We start from the raw sequence: 23,249 nt of genomic DNA, 5'->3' as shown, positions 1-23,249 counted from the left end.
TAAATCTCTGGAGTTGTGAGATTGCTTCAACACTTACAGCACCAACTAATGTCCTGACATCAAACCCCAATCCCTCAATTTATTATCCTTGCAAAATACATTCTGAATAATTTATTGCTTAGATTTGTAGTCCTGTTATTCCATTCCAATATCATTCTGTTAATATTTAAAATCTGATAAATTGCATAAAAATGTTTAATTTTACTTTGAAATAGAAAAGTTACATTTATATGTAATTTTTACACATCCATCAGGGACTCACTGTCACTATCTTTACAACATTTACCATGTAACGGTCATATTTGAATTAAAATTCCTCCACCATAAATAGGACTGAATGCATTACACAGTACTGACAAAACATTGCATTACATTTCTAAAACTCAGTTGCACTGAAGTAAAGGAGTTTGATTTTGCTTCTGGAGTACCACGTACTGCCATTATTGTGAAGTGTATTTAGTACCACCAAGCAGGAATACATTTCCTGTGGATGTCGAGGTATTTCACCTCTAAGCCCAGCTATTTACAAAGCTTCTTACATATTTGTGGAGAATATTTAGCCCTGTCATTACATTGTGCTACTTTCATATTGTAGATATGTTCTTAGGATTTGTTGAAAATAACTAACAGCCATCCTGTATTATGGATAATTCTGTGTAAAGCAACAATTCGCCAGAATTAGAACCACATTCAAATAGTGTATTTCTCAAGTTGTAAACTTGATTTAAATGAGAACGGTCAATAATGGAACAACTAAATCTACAGGCTAATGAGCTTTATATCAGTGGTGGGGAAATTATTGAAGAAATTCTAAGAGACAGGATTTATTTCCATGAGGAAAGGCAGGGGTTGTTTAAGAATAATCAGCATGGTGTTATGCAGGGAAATTCTGACACACTGATTGTGTTCTCTGAGGAGGCTGCAAAGGAGATTGATGAATGCTGCGCAGTTGATGTTGTCTGTATGAACCTTCATAAGACACTTGATGTGGTCTCACATGGTTGGCTAGTCTCAAAGGTTAAGGCATTTGGAATCCAAGGCAAGCTGGCTAATTGCTCCACAAGTAGTGATTCAATTACCATGTTTAAGAGGCATTTAGACAGACACTTATAAAGACAAGACATAGAAGGATATGGTCCCAATGCAGGCAAATGGGATTAATATTGATGGACCAAAGGTTAGAATGACATGGCAGACCTAAAGCCTCATAACCGTGACTATGAATTTACACAGAAGCCTGCGATAATGAAAACTGATGGGCTCCATTCTCTGAGCCTTATCTTAATGTTGAGGAATTAAAAATGCTTGCATTCTTTTATCTGATTATTTATCATGACCTTTTATGGAGAGAATAGGTGTGGCTACCATATGAGAATATAAATTAATTTAGCCCAAAATAGCATCTGTTGTCAATTAGTTGTCTATGCTAAATGGTCAGCGTGACGTGTAAACAAAAGCTACTCTGGGATATCGACGTGTTAGTGATATCCATGAAACTGAAGCACGATGCGTTTTGTCTGGAAAGGAGGTGAAAAGGCTCAGAGTTTGTAACCCATGTTTTAAATAGATCAAGGACTTACAGGACTGTTGAAACTTATATATTTCCTCTTCAGTTGGAAAACTACCAGTACGAAATTTAAGATAGTCTCCATTTGGGAACAAAAACTCGTCTGCTGTTATACTGCTCCACAAGCCAAGTAGACCAAGTGTTCTGTTGTAGAAAGAATGTGGTAAGTAGACAGTTGCTCGAAGAAAGCCACCTATGGCTAATTCTACCGTAACCTGTAGTCCAGAAAAATAAACTGCTGAGCATCTGATCCCTTTTTGACACACCAGTGCCAGCTGGTTCTGGCTGAAATGGTACACTTCTGTGAAGAAGAAAAAATGGAAACAGATTGTTATTGACTAAATTATAGATATAATCATAGATGTAAAATTTGATAATTGAAAATGAGATGGGTTGATCATAGTTCTTGGTATTTGTGTAAATAAGGTAAACCTAAACAAGTCTCATTAATGCACATTACAATGTGGTAAAGTGTCAGTGATAAGACAATCTAGTAATTAGTAAAAACAAACAGAAATGTTGGAGGAACTCAGCTGATCTCACAGTGTCCATAAGTAGGTAGAGATATATTACTCATGCTTTAGGCCTGAGCACTTCCTTCTTCAAGGAATAAACAAAGAATAGGAAGGTGTCAGAATAAAAATTGGCCAGGGAAGGAGTCCAGACCAACAAAAGGTGTTAATTGGATCTGATAAGATGAGAGGTGAGAATTAATTTTGGCTCTGTGAAAGGAGACAGAGGAAAAAGTGGAAAGAGAGACAGAGCTGGGGGAAAGGCAGTAGGGGGAAGAAGAGGAATGGTGTTAACGGAAACCAGAGAAGTCAATGTTAATGCCACCCGGTTGGAGGGTGCCCTGATGGAAGGTGAAGTGTTGTTCCTCAGATTTGCGGGTGGTCTCAGTCTGGCAGTGCATGAGACCATGGACGGACATGTCAGCAAGGGAATGGGACAGGAATTGAAATGGGTGGTCACTGGGAGATCCAGGTTATTGCGGCAGGCAGAGTAATTAGTGCATAGTATATGCAAGGTGCATACATGGAATCACTGGAATTAGGAATGGTTCCAGAGGACTGGAAACTTACAAATGCCACTCCATTGTTTAAGAAGAGGCAGAAGCAAAAGACAGGAAATTATAGACTAGTTTAGCCTAATTCTAGTGGTTGGCAAAGTTCTAGAGTCCATTATTAAGGATGATATTTTAGAGTATTTAAAAGTGCAAGAAAAAATAGGCTGAAGTCAACATGATTACCTTTAGGGGAGATCTTGCTTGACAAATCTATTGGAGTTCTTTGAGCAAGTAATGAGCAGGACTGACAAAGAAGAGTTGTTGAATGTTGTTTACTTGGATTTTCAAAAGGCCTTTGATGCTGCACATGAGGCTGCTAAGTGAGATAGCAGCCAGAGTATTATGGGAAAGGTTCTGGCATGGATAGAAGATTGGCTGACTGGCTGAAGGCGACAAGTGGGCTGGCTGCTGGGGATTAGTGGGGTTCCGCAGCAGTTGGCATTGGGTCTGCTTATTTTTATGTTGTATGTAAATGATGTAGATGATGGAAATGTTGATTTTGTGGCAAAGTTTCCGAATGATACAAAGGTAGGCGGAGGGACGGGTAGGGTTGAGGATTTCAATGGATTGAGAAAATTGGCAAAGAAGTGGGGGATGGAATAGTGTAGGGAAGTGTATGGTCATGCAATTTTTTAGAAGGAATAAAGAAATAGACTATTTTGTAAATGTGGAGAGAATTCAGAAAGTGGAGGTCCAAAGGAACTTGGAACTCTAGTGCAGGATTCCTTGTAGGTTGAGTTGGGAGAAAGGAAGGCATTAATTTCAAAAGGATTAGAATATAAAGGCAGAGTTGTAATGCTGAGACTTTACAAGCGTTGGTTATATTTGGAGTATTGCCAGCAGAACTGGATCCCATATCAAAGGAAGGATGTGCTGGCATTGGAGAGGGTCCAGAGAAGGTTTACAACAATGATCCCAGGGATGAGAGGGTTAATGTTTCAGGAGCTTTTCATGGATCTGGGCATGTACTCGCAGATGTTTAGAAGGATGAAGAGGGAATTTTATCAAAACATACTGAATATTGAAAGAGCTAGAGAGAGTGGACGTGGAGACAATCTTTACAGTAGTAAGAAAGTTGAGGACCAAGTTTCTTGATCCAGGGAGTAGTGAAATTGTGGAATTCATTGCCACAAATGGTTGTGAAGGCCAAATCATTGGGTATATAAAGGCCAAGGTTGATAGGTTCTTCATTAGTCAGGGTGAAAAAGGTTTTGGGGAACAGGAAAGAGAATGGGGAAGAAAGGAAAATTGCATTAGCCATGATTTGAATGATGGAATACACTCAATCAGCTGAATGGCCTATTTCCTTTCCGAAGTCACTCCAGATCTTTTTGGAGAAAGAGTTCAGTATTGGTAACTGATAATTGGGACATTGATCAGCTTCATGATAAATATTTGAGAAAATATATTTTAGTTATGACAAATAGATATTCTTATAGTATTTATTTGTTACAGTAAATGCTTGCAGAACATAATAATTTGATAATTTAGATACGTTGTAGTTGTTAAAATGTCCACATTGGGATGGCCACATTTGATAAGTTAGCACTTGTACGATTTTTACTGACCAATTTAATAACCATACCAAGACCTTCAATTTAATAACCGTACCTAGATATTCAATTTAATAACCGACCCTAGATCTTCAATTAAATAACCATAACTAGATCTTCAAATTAATAACCGTACCTAGATCTTCAATTTAATAACCGACCATAGATCTTCAATTTAATAATCGTAACTAGATCTTTAATTTAATAACGGTATCTAGATCTTCAATTTAATAACCGACCCTAGATCTTCAATTTAATAACCGTACCTAGATCTTCAATTTTATTACCGTACCTAGATCTTCAATTTAATAACCATACCTAGATCTTCAATTCAATAACCGTACCTAGATCTTCAATTTAATATCCGACACTTGATCTTTAATTTAATAACCGTACATAGATCTACAATTTAATAACCGACCCTAGATCTTTACTTTATTAACCGTACCTATATCTTCAATTTAATAACCGACCCTAGATCTTCAATATAATAACCGTAACTAGATCTTCAATTTTATTACCGTACCTAGATCTTCAATTTAATAACCATAACTGGATCTTCAATTTAACAACTGTAACTGGATCTTCAATTTAATAACTGACCCTAGATCTTCAATTTAATAACCGACCCTTGATCTTCAATTTAATAACTGTAACTCGATCTTCAATTTATAATAGTACCTAGATCTTCAATTTAATAACCGTAACTGGATCTTCAATTTAATAACTGACCCTAGATCTTCAATTTAATAACTGTACCTACATCTTCAATTGAATGATCGTAACTAGATCTTCAAATTAATAACTGACCCAAGATCTTCAAATTAATAACTGACCCAAGATCTTCAATTTAATAAACGTACCTCAATATTCTATTAAATAATCATAACAAGATCTTCAATTTAATAACCGTAACTAGATCTTCAATTTAATAACCGACCCTAGATCTTCAATTCAATAACCGACCCTAGATCTTCAATTTAATAACCGACCCTAGATCTTCAATTTAATAACCGACCCTAGATCTTCAATTTAATAACCTACCCTATATCTTCAATTTAATAACTGTAACTAGATCTTCAATTTAATAATAGTACCTAGATCTTCAATTTAATAACCGTACCTAGATCTTCAATTTAACAACTGTAACTGGATCTTCAATTTAATAACCGACCCTAGATCTTCAATTTAATAAACGTACCATGATCTTCTATTTAATAATCGTAACTAGATCTTCAATTTAATAACTGACCCTAGATCTTCAATTCAATAACCGTACCTAGATTTTCAATTCAATAACCAACCCTAGATCTTCAATTTAATAACCGTACCTAGATCTTCAATTTAATAACCGTACGTAGATCTTCAATTTAATAACTGTAACTAGATCTTCAATTTAATAACCGACCCCTGATCTTCAATTTAATAACAGACCCTAGATCTTCAATTTAATAACCATACCTAGATCTTCAATTCAATAACCGTAACTAGATCTTCAATTTAATATCCGACACTTGATTTTTAATTTAATAACCGTACATGGATCTTCAGTTTAATAAACGACACTAGATCTTCAATTTAATAACTGATCCTAGATCTTCAATTTAATAACCGTAACTAGATTTTCAATTTAATATCCGACACTTGATCTTTAATTTAATAACCGTACATAGATCTTCAATTCAATAACCGACCCTAGATCTTTAATTTATTAACCGTACCTATATCTTCAATTTAATAACCGACCCTAGATCTTCAATATAATAACCGTAACTAGATCTTCAATTTTATTACCGTACCTAGATCTTCAATTTAATAACCATAACTGGATCTTCAATTTAACAACTGTAACTGGATCTACAATTTAATAACTGACCCTAGATCTTCAATTTAATAACCGACCTTTGATCTTCAATTTAATAACTGTAACTCGATCTTCAATTTATAATAGTACCTAGATCTTCAATTTAATAACCGTAACTGGATCTTCAATTTAATAACTGACCCTAGATCTTCAATTTAATAACTGTACCTACATCTTCAATTGAATAATCGTAACTAGATCTTCAAATTAATAACTGACCCTAGATCTTCAAATTAATAACTGACCCTAGATCTTCAATTTAATAAACGTACCTCAATATTCTATTAAATAATCATAACAAGATCTTCAATTTAATAACCGTAACTAGATCTTCAATTTAATAACCGACCCTAGATCTTCAATTCAATAACCGACCCTAGATCTTCAATTTAATAACCGACCCTAGATCTTCAATTTAATAACCTACCCTAGATCTTCAATTTAATAACTGTAACTAGATCTTCAATTTAATAATAGTACCTAGATCTTCAATTTAATAACCGTACCTAGATCTTCAATTTAATAACCGTAACTGGATCTTCAATTTAATAACCGACCCTAGATCTTCAATTTAATAAACGTACCATGATCTTCTATTTAATAATCGTAACTAGATCTTCAATTTAATAACTGACCCTAGATCTTCAATTCAATAACCGTACCTAGATTTTCAATTCAATAACCGACCCTAGATCTTCAATTTAATCACCGTACCTAGATCTTCAATTTAATAACCGTACGTAGATCTTCAATTTAATAACCGTAACTAGATCTTCAATTTAATAACCGACCCCTGATCTGAAATTTAATAACCGTACATAGATCTTCAATTTAATAACAGACCCTAGATCTTCAATTTAATAACCATACCTAGATCTTCAATTCAATAACCGTAACTAGATCTTCAATTTAATATCCGACACTTGATTTTTAATTTAATAACCATACATGGATCTTCAGTTTAATAAACGACCCTAGATCTTCAATTTAATAACTGATCCTAGATCTTCAATTTAATAACCGTAACTAGATCTTCAATTTAATATCCGACACTTGATCTTTAATTTAATAACCGTACATAGATCTTCAATTTAGTAACCGACCCTAGATCTTTAATTTATTAACCGTACCTATATCTTCAATTTAATAACCGACCCTAGATCTTCAATATAATAACCGTAACTAGATCTTCAATTTTATTACCGTACCTAGATCTTCAATTTAATAACCATAACTGGATCTTCAATTTAACAACTGTAACTGGATCTACAATTTAATAACTGACCCTAGATCTTCAATTTAATAACCGACCCTTGATCTTCAATTTAATAACTGTAACTCGATCTTCAATTTATAATGGTACCTAGATCTTCAATTTAATAACCGTAACTGGATCTTCAATTTAATAACTGACCCTAGATCTTCAATTTAATAACTGTACCTACATCTTCAATTGAATAATCGTAACTAGATCTTCAAATTAATAACTGACCCTAGATCTTCAAATTAATAAACGTACCTCAATATTCTATTAAATAATCATAACAAGATCTTCAATTTAATAACCGTAACTAGATCTTCAATTTAATAACCGACTCTAGATCTTCAATTCAATAACCGACCCTAGATCTTCAATTTAATAACCAACCCTAGATCTTCAATTTAATAACCTACCCTAGATCTTCAATTTAATAACTGTAACTAGATCATCAATTTAATAATAGTACCTAGATCTTCAATTTAATAACCATACCTAGATCTTCAATTTAATAACCGTAACTGGATCTTCAATTTAATAACCGACTCTAGATCTTCAATTTAATAAACGTACCATGATCTTCTATTTTATCATCGTAACTAGATCTTCAATTTAATAACTGACCCTAGATCTTCAATTCAATAACCGTACCTAGATTTTCAATTCAATAACCAACCCTAGATCTTCAATTTAATAACCGTACCTAGATCTTCAATTTAATAACCGTAACTAGATCTTCAATTTAAAAACCGTACCTTGATTTTCAATTTAATAACCGACCCCAGATCTTCAATTTCATAACCGTAAATGGATCTTCAATTTAATAATCGTACCTTGATCTTCAATTTAATATCCATGCCTAGATCTTCAATTTAATAACCGTATCTAGATCTTCAATTTAATAACCGACCCTAGATCTTCAATTCAATAACTGTACCTACATCTTCAATTCAATAACCGTACATGGATCTTCAGTTTAATAAACGACCCTAGATCTTCAATTTAATAACTGATCATAGATCTTCAATTTAATAACCGTAACTAGATCTTCAATTTTATTACCGTACCTAGATCTTCAATTTAATAACCATACCTAGATCTTCAATTCAATAACCGTACCTAGATCTTCAATTAAATAACCGTAACTAGATCTTCAATTTAATATCCGACACTTGATCTTTAATTTAATAACCGTACATAAATCTTCAATTTAATAACCGACCCTAGATCTTTATTTTATTAACCGTACCTATATCTTCAATTTAATAACCGACCCTAGATCTTCAATATAATAACCGTAACTAGATCTTCAATTTTATTACCGTACCTAGATCTTCAATTTAATAACCATAACTGGATCTTCAAATTAACAACTGTAACTGGATCTACAATTTAATAACTGACCCTAGATCTTCAATTTAATAACCGACCCTAGATCTTCAATTTAATAACTGTAACTCGATCTTCAATTTAAAATAGTACCTAGATCTTCAATTTAATAACCGTAACTGGATCTTCAATTTAATAACTGACCCTAGATCTTCAATTTAATAACTGTACCTACATCTTCAATTGAATAATCGTAACTAGATCTTCAAATTAATAACTGACCCTAGATCTTCAAATTAATAACTGACCCTAGATCTTCAATTTAATAAACGTACCTCAATATTCTATTAAATAATCATAACAAGATCTTCAATTTAATAACCGTAACTAGATCTTCAATTTAATAACCGACCCTAGATCTTCAATTCAATAACCGACCCTAGATCTTCAATTTAATAACCTACCCGAGATCTTCAATTTAATAACTGTACCTAGATCTTCAATTTAATAACCGTACCTAGATCTTCAATTTAATAACCGTAACTAGATCTTCAATTTAATAACCGACCCCTGATCTTCAATTTAATAACAGACCCTAGATCTTCAATTTAATAACCATACCTAGATCTTCAATTCAATAACCGTAACTAGATCTTCAATTTAATATCCGACACTTGATTTTTAATTTAATAACCGTACATGGATCTTCAGTTTAATAAACGACACTAGATCTTCAATTTAATAACTGATCCTAGATCTTCAATTTAATAACCGTAACTAGATTTTCAATTTAATATCCGACACTTGATCTTTAATTTAATAACCGTACATAGATCTTCAATTCAATAACCGACCCTAGATCTTTAATTTATTAACCGTACCTATATCTTCAATTTAATAACCGACCCTAGATCTTCAATATAATAACCGTAACTAGATCTTCAATTTTATTACCGTACCTAGATCTTCAATTTAATAACCATAACTGGATCTTCAATTTAACAACTGTAACTGGATCTACAATTTAATAACTGACCCTAGATCTTCAATTTAATAACCGACCCTTGATCTTCAATTTAATAACTGTAACTCGATCTTCAATTTATAATAGTACCTAGATCTTCAATTTAATAACCGTAACTGGATCTTCAATTTAATAACTGACCCTAGATCTTCAATTTAATAACTGTACCTACATCTTCAATTGAATAATCGTAACTAGATCTTCAAATTAATAACTGACCCTAGATCTTCAAATTAATAACTGACCCTAGATCTTCAATTTAATAAACGTACCTCAATATTCTATTAAATAATCATAACAAGATCTTCAATTTAATAACCGTAACTAGATCTTCAATTTAATAACCGACCCTAGATCTTCAATTCAATAACCTACCCTAGATCTTCAATTTAATAACTGTAACTAGATCTTCAATTTAATAATAGTACCTAGATCTTCAATTTAATAACCGTACCTAGATCTTCAATTTAATAACCGTAACTGGATCTTCAATTTAATAACCGACCCTAGATCTTCAATTTAATAACCGTAACTGGATCTTCAATTTAATAACCGACCCTAGATCTTCAATTTAATAAACGTACCATGATCTTCTATTTAATAATCGTAACTAGATCTTCAATTTAATAACTGACCCTAGATCTTCAATTCAATAACCGTACCTAGATTTTCAATTCAATAACCGACCCTAGATCTTCAATTTAATCACCGTACCTAGATCTTCAATTTAATAACCGTACGTAGATCTTCAATTTAATAACCGTAACTAGATCTTCAATTTAATAACCGACCCCTGATCTGAAATTTAATAACCGTACATAGATCTTCAATTTAATAACAGACCCTAGATCTTCAATTTAATAACCATACCTAGATCTTCAATTCAATAACCGTAACTAGATCTTCAATTTAATATCCGACACTTGATTTTTAATTTAATAACCATACATGGATCTTCAGTTTAATAAACGACCCTAGATCTTCAATTTAATAACTGATCCTAGATCTTCAATTTAATAACCGTAACTAGATCTTCAATTTAATATCCGACACTTGATCTTTAATTTAATAACCGTACATAGATCTTCAATTTAGTAACCGACCCTAGATCTTTAATTTATTAACCGTACCTATATCTTCAATTTAATAACCGACCCTAGATCTTCAATATAATAACCGTAACTAGATCTTCAATTTTATTACCGTACCTAGATCTTCAATTTAATAACCATAACTGGATCTTCAATTTAACAACTGTAACTGGATCTACAATTTAATAACTGACCCTAGATCTTCAATTTAATAACCGACCCTTGATCTTCAATTTAATAACTGTAACTCGATCTTCAATTTATAATGGTACCTAGATCTTCAATTTAATAACCGTAACTGGATCTTCAATTTAATAACTGACCCTAGATCTTCAATTTAATAACTGTACCTACATCTTCAATTGAATAATCGTAACTAGATCTTCAAATTAATAACTGACCCTAGATCTTCAAATTAATAAACGTACCTCAATATTCTATTAAATAATCATAACAAGATCTTCAATTTAATAACCGTAACTAGATCTTCAATTTAATAACCGACTCTAGATCTTCAATTCAATAACCGACCCTAGATCTTCAATTTAATAACCAACCCTAGATCTTCAATTTAATAACCTACCCTAGATCTTCAATTTAATAACTGTAACTAGATCATCAATTTAATAATAGTACCTAGATCTTCAATTTAATAACCATACCTAGATCTTCAATTTAATAACCGTAACTGGATCTTCAATTTAATAACCGACTCTAGATCTTCAATTTAATAAACGTACCATGATCTTCTATTTTATCATCGTAACTAGATCTTCAATTTAATAACTGACCCTAGATCTTCAATTCAATAACCGTACCTAGATTTTCAATTCAATAACCAACCCTAGATCTTCAATTTAATAACCGTACCTAGATCTTCAATTTAATAACCGTAACTAGATCTTCAATTTAAAAACCGTACCTTGATTTTCAATTTAATAACCGACCCCAGATCTTCAATTTCATAACCGTAAATGGATCTTCAATTTAATAATCGTACCTTGATCTTCAATTTAATATCCATGCCTAGATCTTCAATTTAATAACCGTATCTAGATCTTCAATTTAATAACCGACCCTAGATCTTCAATTCAATAACTGTACCTACATCTTCAATTCAATAACCGTACATGGATCTTCAGTTTAATAAACGACCCTAGATCTTCAATTTAATAACTGATCATAGATCTTCAATTTAATAACCGTAACTAGATCTTCAATTTTATTACCGTACCTAGATCTTCAATTTAATAACCATACCTAGATCTTCAATTCAATAACCGTACCTAGATCTTCAATTAAATAACCGTAACTAGATCTTCAATTTAATATCCGACACTTGATCTTTAATTTAATAACCGTACATAGATCTTCAATTTAATAACCGACCCTAGATCTTTATTTTATTAACCGTACCTATATCTTCAATTTAATAACCGACCCTAGATCTTCAATATAATAACCGTAACTAGATCTTCAATTTTATTACCGTACCTAGATCTTCAATTTAATAACCATAACTGGATCTTCAAATTAACAACTGTAACTGGATCTACAATTTAATAACTGACCCTAGATCTTCAATTTAATAACCGACCCTTGATCTTCAATTTAATAACTGTAACTCGATCTTCAATTTAAAATAGTACCTAGATCTTCAATTTAATAACCGTAACTGGATCTTCAATTTAATAACTGACCCTAGATCTTCAATTTAATAACTGTACCTACATCTTCAATTGAATAATCGTAACTAGATCTTCAAATTAATAACTGACCCTAGATCTTCAAATTAATAACTGACCCTAGATCTTCAATTTAATAAACGTACCTCAATATTCTATTAAATAATCATAACAAGATCTTCAATTTAATAACCGTAACTAGATCTTCAATTTAATAACCGACCCTAGATCTTCAATTCAATAACCGACCCTAGATCTTCAATTTAATAACCTACCCGAGATCTTCAATTTAATAACTGTACCTAGATCTTCAATTTAATAACCGTACCTAGATCTTCAATTTAATAACCGTAACTGGATCTTCAATTTAATAACCGACCCTAGATCTTCAATGTAATAAACGTACCATGATCTTCTATTTAATAATCATAACTAGATCTTCAATTTAATAACTGACCCTAGATCTTCAATTCAATAACCGTACCTAGATTTTCAATTCAATAACCGACCCTAGATCTTCAATTTAATTACCGTAACTAGATCTTCAATTTAATAACCGTACCTAGATCTTCAATTTAATAACCGTAACTAGATCTTCAATTTAATAACCGACCCCTGATTTGCAATTTAATAACCGTACCTAGATCTTCAATTTAATAACAGACCCTAGATCTTCAATTTAATAACCGTACCTAGATCTTCAATTTAATAATCGTAACTAGATCTTCAATTTAAAAACCGTACCTTGATCTTCAATTTAATAACCGACCCCAGATCTTCAATTTCATACCCGTAACTGGATCTTCAATTTAATAATCGTACCTTGATGTTCAATTTAATATCCATGCCTAGATCTTCAATTTAATAACCGTATCTAGATCTTCAATTTTATAACCAACCCTAGATCTTCAATTCAATAACTGTACCTACATCTTCAATTCAATAACCGTACCCAGATCTTCAATTCAATAACCGTAACTAGATCTTCAATTTAATATCCGACACTTGATCTCTAATTTAATAACCGTACATGGATCTCACTTTAATAAACGACCCTAGATCTTCAATTTAATAACTGATCCTAGATCTTCAATTTAATAACCGTAACTAGATCTTCAATTTTATTACCGTACCTAGATCTTAAATTTAATAACCATACCTAGATCTTCAATTCAATAACCATACCTAGATCTTCAATTCAATAACCATAACTAGATCTTCAATTTAATAACCGACCCTTGATCTTCAATTTAATAACTGTAACTAGATCTTCAATTCAAAAACTGTACCTACATCTTCAATTTAATAATCGTAACTAGATCTTCAAATTAATAACTGACCCTAGATCTTTAATTTAATAAACGTACCTCAATCTTCTATTTAATAGTCATAACAAGATCTTCAATTTAATAACCGTACCTAGATTTTCAATTCAATAACCGACCCTAGATCTTCAATTTAATAAATGTACCACGATCATCTATTTAATAATCCGAACTAGATCTTCAATTTAATAAACGTACCTAGATCTTCAATTTAATAACCGACTCCTGATCTTCAATTTAATAACCGTACATAGATCTTCAATTTAATAACAAACCCTAGATCTTCAATTTAATAACCGTAGATAGATCTTCAATTTAATAACCGACCCTAGATCTTCAATTTAATAACCGTACATACTACTTCTATTTAATAACTGTACCTAGATCTTCAATTTAATAATCATAATTTGATCTTCAATTTAATAACCGACCCTAGATCTTCAATTTAATAATCGTAACTAGATCTTTAATTTAATAACCGTACCTAGATCTTCAATTTAAAAACTGACCCCAGATCTTAAATTTAATAACCGATTCCAGATTTTCAATTTAATACCCGACCCCAGATCTTCAATTTAATAACTGACCCTAGATCTTCAATTTAATAACTGACCCTAGATCTTCAATTTAATAACCGTACCTTGTACTTCTATTTAATAATCGTAACTAGAACTTCAATTTAATAACTGTATCCAGATATTCAATTTAATAACCGACCCTAGATCTTCAATCTAATAACCGTACCTAGTCCCTCAATATAATAACCGTACCTAGATCTTCAATTTAATAACCATACCTAGATCTTAAATTCAATAACCGTACCTAGATCTTCAATTCAATAACCGTACCTAGATCTTCAATTCAATAACCGTACCTAGATCTTCAATTCAATAACCGTACCTAGATCTTCAATTTAATAACCATACCTAGATCTTCAATTTAATAACTGTAACTACATCTTCAATTTAATAATTGTAACTAGATCTTCAATTTAAGAAACGTACCATGATCTTCTATTTAATAATCGTAACTAGCTCTTCAATTTAATAACTGACCCTAGATCTTCAATTCAATAACCGTACCTATATCTTCAATATAATAACCGACCCTTGATCTTCAATTTAATAACTGTAACTGGATCTTCAATTCAATAACTGTACCTACATCATCAATTTAATAATCGTAACTAGATCTTCAAATTAATAACTGACCCTAGATCTTCAATTTAATAAATGTACCTCAATCTTCTATATAATAATCATAACAAGATCTTCAATTTAATAACCGTAACTAGATCTTCAATTTTATTACCGTACCTAGATCTTCAATTTAATAACCATACCTAGATCTTCAATTCAATAACCATACCTAGATCTTCAATTCAATAACCATAACTAGATCTTCAATTTAATAACCGACCCTTTTCTTCAATTTAATAACTGTAACTAGATCTTCAATTCAAAAACTGGACCTACATCTTCAATTTAATAATCGTAACTAGATCTTCAAATTAATAACTGACCCTAGATCTTTAATTTAATAAACGTACCTCAATCTTCTATTTAATAATCATAACAAGATCTTCAATTTAATAACCGTAACTAGATCTTCAATTTAATAACCAACCCTAGATCTTCAATTTAATAAACGTACCACGATCATCTATTTAATAATCCTAACTAGATCTTCAATTTAATAAACGTACCTAGATCTTCAATTTAATAACCGACTCCTGATCTTCAATTTAATAACCGTACATAGATCTTCAATTTAATAACAGACCCTAGATCTTCAATTTAATAACCGTAGATAGATCTTCAATTTAATAACCGACCCTAGATCTTCAATTTAATAACCGTACATACTACTTCTATTTAATAACAGTACCTAGATCTTCAATTTAATAATCATAATTTGATCTTCAATTTAATAACCGACCCTAGATCTTCAATTTAATAATCGTAACTAGATCTTTAATTTAATAACCGTACCTAGATCTTCAATTTAAAAACTGACCCCAGATCTTAAATTTAATAACCGATCCCAGATTTTCAATTTAATACCCGACCCCAGATCTTCAATTTAATAACTGACCCTAGACCTTCAATTTAATAGCTGACCCTAGATCTTCAATTTAATAACCGTACCTTGATCTTCTATTTAATAATCGTAACGAGAACTTCAATTTAATAACTGTATCCAGATATTCAATTTAATAACCGACCCTAGATCTTCAATCTAATAACCGTACCTAGTCCTTCAATATAATAACCATACCTAGATCTTCAATTTAATAACCATACCTAGATCTTCAATTCAATAACCGTACCTAGATCTTCAATTCAATAACCGTACCTAGATCTTCAATTTAATAACCATACCTAGATCTTCAATTTAATAACTGTAACTACATCTTCAATTTAATAATTGTAACTAGATCTTCAATTTAATAAACGTACCATGATCTTCTATTTAATAATCGTAACTAGCTCTTCAATTTAATAACTGACCCTAGATCTTCAATTCAATAACCGTACCTAAATCTTCAATTTAATAACCGACCCTTGATCTTCAATTTAATAACTGTAACTGGATCTTCAATTCAATAACTGTACCTACATCTTCAATTTAATAATCGTAACTAGATCTTCAAATTAATAACTGACCCTAGATCTTCAATTTAATAAACGTACCTCAATCTTCTATTTAATAATCATAACAAGATCTTCAATTTAATAACCGTAACTAGATCTTCAATTTAATAACCGTACATAGATCTTCAATTTAATAACCGTAAATAGATCTTCAATATAATAACCGACCCTAGATCTTCAATTTAATAAACATACCACGATCTTCTATTTAATAATCGTAACTAGATCTTCAATTTAATAAACGTACATAGATCTTCAATTTAATATCTGACCCTAGATCTTCAATTCAATAACCGAACCTAGATCTTCAATTCAATAACCGACCCTAGATCTTCAATTTAATAACCTACCCCTGATCTGCAATTTAATAACCGTACATAGATCTTCAATTCAATAACCGTACCTAGATTTTCAATTCAATAACCGACCCTAGATCTTCAATTTAATAACCGTACCTAGATCTTCAATTTAATAACCGTACCTAGATCATCAATTTAATAACCGTAACTAGATCTTCAATTTAATAACCGACCCCTGATCTGCAATTTAATAACCGTACATAGATCTTCAATTTAATAACAGACCCTAGATCTTCAATTTAATAACCGTACCTAGATCTTCAATTTAATAATCGTAACTAGATCTTCAATTTAAAAACCGTACCTTAATCTTCAATTTAATAACCGACCCCAGATCTTCAATTTCATAACCGTAACTGGATCTTCAATTTAATAATCGTATCTAGATCTTCAATTTAATAACCGACCCTAGATCTTCAATTCAATAACTGTACCTACATCTTCAATTCAATAACCGTACCTAGATCTTCAATTCAATAACTGTAACTAGATCTTCAATTTAATATCCGACACTTGATCTCTAATTTAATAACCGTACATGGATCTCACTTTAATAAACGACCCTAGATCTTCAATTTAATAAACGTACCTCAATCTTCTATTTAATAATCATAACAAGATCTTCAATTTAATAACCGTAACTAGATCTTCAATTTAATAACCGTACATAGATCTTCAATTTAATAACCGTAAATAGATCTTCAATATAATAACCGACCCTAGATCTTCAATTTAATAAACATACCACGATCTTCTATTTAATAATCGTAACTAGATCTTCAATTTAATAAACGTACATAGATCTTCAATTTAATATCTGACCCTAGATCTTCAATTCAATAACCGACCCTAGATCTTCAATTTAATAACATACCCCTGATCTTCAATTCAATAACCGTACCTAGATCTTCAATTCAATAACCGTAACTAGATCTTCAATTTAATATCCGACACTTGATCTCTAATTTAATAACCGTACATGGATCTCACTTTAATAAACGACCCTAGATCTTCAATTTAATAACTGATCCTAGATCTTCAATTTAATAACCGTAACTAGATCTTCAATTTTATTACCGTACCTAGATCTTCAATTTAATAACCATACATAGATCTTCAATTCAATAAGCATACCTAGATATTCAATTCAATAACCGTAACTAGATCTTCAATTTAATAACCGACCCTTAATCTTCAATTTAATAACTGTAACTAGATCTTCAATTCAAAAACTGTACCTACATCTTCAATTTAATAATCGTAACTAGATCTTCAAATTAATAACTGACCCTAGATCTTTAATTTAATAAACGTACCTCAATCTTCTATTTAATAATCATAACAAGATCTTCAATTTAATAACCGTAACTAGATCTTCAATTTAATAACCAACCCTAGATCTTCAATTTAATAAACGTACCACGATCTTCTATTTAATAATCGTAACTAGATCTTCAATTTAATAACCGACCCTAGATCTTCAATTCAATAACTGTACCTACATCTTCAATTCAATAACCGTACCTAGATTTTCAATTCAATAACCGACACTAGATCTTCAATTTAATAACCGTACCTAGATCTTCAATTTAATAATCGTACGTAGATCTTCAATTTTATAACCGTAACTAGATCTTCAATTTAATAACCGACCCCTGATCTGAAATTTAATAACTGTACATAGATCTTCAATTTAATAAAGACCCTAGATCTTCAATTTAATAACCATACCTAGATCTTCAATTCAATAACCGTAACTAGATCTTCAATTTAATATCCGACACTTGATTTTTAATTTAATAACCGTACATGGATCTTCAGTTTAATAAACGACCCTAGATCTTCAATTTAATAACTGATCCTAGATCTTCAATTTAATAACCGTAACTAGATCTTCAATTTAATATCCGACACTTGATCTTTAATTTAATAACAATACATAGATCTTCAATTTAATAACCGACCCTAGATCTTTAATTTATTAACCGTACCTATATCTTCAATTTAATAAACGTACCTAGATCTTCAATCTAATAACCGTACCTAGTCCTTCAATATAATAACCATACCTAGATCTTCAATTTAATAACCATACCTAGATCTTCAATTCAATAACCGTACCTAGATCTTCAATTCAATAACCGTACCTAGATCTTCAATTTAATAACCATACTTAGATCTTCAATTTAATAACTGTAACTACATCTTCAATTTAATAATTGTAACTAGATCTTCAATTTAATAAACGTACCATGATCTTCTATTTAATAATCGTAACTAGCTCTTCAATTTAATAACTGACCCTAGATCTTCAATTCAATAACCGTACCTAAATCTTCAATTTAATAACCGACCCTTGATCTTCAATTTAATAACTGTAACTGGATCTTCAATTCAATAACTGTACCTACATCTTCAATTTAATAATCGTAACTAGATCTTCAAATTAATAACTGACCCTAGATCTTCAATTTAATAAACGTACCTCAATCTTCTATTTAATAATCATAACAAGATCTTCAATTTAATAACCGTAACTAGATCTTCAATTTAATAACCGTACATAGATCTTCAATTTAATAACCGTAAATAGATCTTCAATATAATAACCGACCCTAGATCTTCAATTTAATAAACATACCACGATCTTCTATTTAATAATCGTAACTAGATCTTCAATTTAATAAACGTACATAGATCTTCAATTTAATATCTGACCCTAGATCTTCAATTCAATAACCGAACCTAGATCTTCAATTCAATAACCGACCCTAGATCTTCAATTTAATAACCTACCCCTGATCTGCAATTTAATAACCGTACATAGATCTTCAATTCAATAACCGTACCTAGATTTTCAATTCAATAACCGACCCTAGATCTTCAATTTAATAACCGTACCTAGATCTTCAATTTAATAACCGTACCTAGATCATCAATTTAATAACCGTAACTAGATCTTCAATTTAATAACAGACCCTAGATCTTCAATTTAATAACCGTACCTAGATCTTCAATTTAATAATCGTAACTAGATCTTCAATTTAAAAACCGTACCTTAATCTTCAATTTAATAACCGACCCCAGATCTTCAATTTCATAACCGTAACTGGATCTTCAATTTAATAATCGTATCTAGATCTTCAATTTAATAACCGACCCTAGATCTTCAATTCAATAACTGTACCTACATCTTCAATTCAATAACCGTACCTAGATCTTCAATTCAATAACTGTAACTAGATCTTCAATTTAATATCCGACACTTGATCTCTAATTTAATAACCGTACATGGATCTCACTTTAATAAACGACCCTAGATCTTCAATTTAATAAACGTACCTCAATCTTCTATTTAATAATCATAACAAGATCTTCAATTTAATAACCGTAACTAGATCTTCAATTTAATAACCGTACATAGATCTTCAATTTAATAACCGTAAATAGATCTTCAATATAATAACCGACCCTAGATCTTCAATTTAATAAACATACCACGATCTTCTATTTAATAATCGTAACTAGATCTTCAATTTAATAAATGTACATAGATCTTCAATTTAATATCTGACCCTAGATCTTCAATTCAATAACCGAACCTAGATCTTCAATTCAATAACCGACCATAGATCTTCAATTTAATAACCTACCCCTATCTTCAATTCAATAACCGTACCTAGATCTTCAATTCAATAACCGTAACTAGATCTTCAATTTAATATCCGACACTTGATCTCTAATTTAATAACCGTACATGGATCTCACTTTAATAAACGACCCTAGATCTTCAATTTAATAACTGATCCTAGATCTTCAATTTAATAACCGTAACTAGATCTTCAATTTTATTACCGTACCTAGATCTTCAATTTAATAACCATACATAGATCTTCAATTCAATAAGCATACCTAGATATTCAATTCAATAACCGTAACTAGATCTTCAATTTAATAACCGACCCTTAATCTTCAATTCAATAACTGTACCTACATCTTCAATTTAATAATCGTAACTAGATCTTCAAATTAATAACTGACCCTAGATCTTTAATTTAATAAACGTACCTCAATCTTCTATTTAATAATCATAACAAGATCTTCAATTTAATAACCGTAACTAGATCTTCAATTTAATAACCAACCCTAGATCTTCAATTTAATAAACGTACCACGATCTTCTATTTAATAATCGTAACTAGATCTTCAATTTAATAACCGACCCTAGATCTTCAATTCAATAACTGTACCTACATCTTCAATTCAATAACCGTACCTAGATTTTCAATTCAATAACCGACACTAGATCTTCAATTTAATAACCGTACCTAGATCTTCAATTTAATAATCGTACGTAGATCTTCAATTTAATAACCGTAACTAGATCTTCAATTTAATAACCGACCCCTGATCTGAAATTTAATAACTGTACATAGATCTTCAATTTAATAACAGACCCTAGATCTTCAATTTAATAACCATACCTAGATCTTCAATTCAATAACCGTAACTAGATCTTCAATTTAATATCCGACACTTGATTTTTAATTTAATAACCGTACATGGATCTTCAGTTTAATAAACGACCCTAGATCTTCAATTTAATAACTGATCCTAGATCTTCAATTTAATAACCGTAACTAGATCTTCAATTTAATATCCGACACTTGATCTTTAATTTAATAACAATACATAGATCTTCAATTTAATAACCGACCCTAGATCTTTAATTTATTAACCGTACCTATATCTTCAATTTAATAAACGTACCTAGATCTTCAATTTAATAACCGACTCCTGATCTTCAATTTAATAACCGTACATAGATCTTCAATTTAATAACAGACCCTAGATCTTCAATTTAATAACCGTAGATAGATCTTCAATTTAATAACCGACCCTAGATCTTCAATTTAATAACCGTACATACTACTTCTATTTAATAATCATAACAAGATCTTCAATTCAATAACCATACCTAGATCTTCAATTCAATAACCATACCTAGATCTTCAATTTAATAACCGTACCTAGATCTTCAATTTAATAACTGTACCTAGATCTTCAATTTAATAATCATAATTTGATCTTCAATTTAATAACCGACCCTAGATCTTCAATTTAATAATCGTAACTAGATCTTTAATTTAATAACCGTACCTAGATCTTCAATTTAAAAACTGACGCCAGATCTTCAATTTAATAACTGACCCTAGATCTTCAATTTAATAACTGACCCTAGATCTTCAATTTAATAACCGTACCTTGATGTTCTATTTAATAATCGTAACTAGAACTTCAATTTAATAACAGTATCCAGATCTTCAATTTAATAACCGACCCTAGATCTTCAATCTAATAACCGTACCTAGTCCTTCAATATAATAACCGTACCTAGATCTTCAATTTAATAACCATACCTAGATCTTCAATTCAATAACGGTATCTAGATCTTCAATTCAATAACCGTACCTAGATCTTCAATTTAATAACCATACCTAGATCTTCAATTTAATAACTGTACCTACATCTTCAATTCAATAATTGTAACTAGATATTCAATTTAATAAACGTACCATGATCTTCTATTTAATAATCGTAACTAGCTCTTCAATTTAATAACTGACCCTAGATCTTCAATTCAATAACCGTACCTAGATCTTCAATTTAATAAGCGACCCTTGATCTTCAATTTAAGAACTGTAACTGGATCTTCAATTCAATAACTGTACCTACATCTTCAATTTAATAATCGTAACTAGATCTTCAAATTAATAACTGACCCTAGATCTTCAATTTAATAAACGTACCTCAATCTTCTATTTAATAATCATAACAAGATCTTCAATTTAATAACCGTAACTAGATCTTCAATTTAATAACCGTACATAGATCTTCAATTTAATAACCCTAACTAGATCTTCAATATAATAACCGACCCTAGATCTTCAATTTAATAAACATACCACGATCTTCTATTTAATAATCGTAACTAGATTTTCAATTTAATAAACGTACATAGATCTTCAATTTAATAACCTACCCCTGATCTGCAATTTAATAACCGTACATAGATCTTCAATTAAATAACAGACCCTAGATCTTCAATTCAATAACCGAACCTAGATCTTCAATTAAATAACCGACCCTAGATCTTCAATTTAATAACCGACCCCTAATCTGCAATTTAATAACCGTACATAGATCTTCAATTAAATAACAGACCCTAGATCTTCAATTTAATAACCGTACCTATATCTTCAATTTAATAATCGTAACTAGATCTTCAATTTAATAACCGACCCTAGATCTTCAATTTAATAACCGACCCTAGATCTTCAATTTAATAACCGGACCTAGATCTTCAATTTTATAACCATAACTAGATCTTAATTTAATAATCGTAATTTCATCTTCAATTTAATAACCAACACTAGATCTTCAGTTTAATAATCGTAACTAGATCTTCAATTA

General features: G+C 30.8%; 1 protein-coding gene across 1 annotated transcript in view; it reads right to left on the bottom strand.

Moving 5' to 3' along the window:
* Nucleotides 1–23,249, bottom strand: part of LOC138762362 (mucin-like protein) — a 76,340-nt gene that overhangs the window by 33,844 nt on the left and 19,247 nt on the right. The window contains exon 3 of the mRNA XM_069936131.1: nt 1,581–1,868. Within this exon, the coding sequence (XP_069792232.1) occupies nt 1,581–1,868 (288 nt within the window). The remainder of the gene's footprint in view (nt 1–1,580; nt 1,869–23,249) is intronic.

Source organism: Narcine bancroftii, chromosome 4 (genome assembly GCF_036971445.1).
Source record: "Narcine bancroftii isolate sNarBan1 chromosome 4, sNarBan1.hap1, whole genome shotgun sequence".
In the NCBI taxonomy this organism is placed as follows: Eukaryota; Metazoa; Chordata; class Chondrichthyes; order Torpediniformes; family Narcinidae; genus Narcine; species Narcine bancroftii.
Note: the sequence above shows the minus strand (reverse complement) of the source record. Positions and strands in the feature narration are given on the sequence as shown.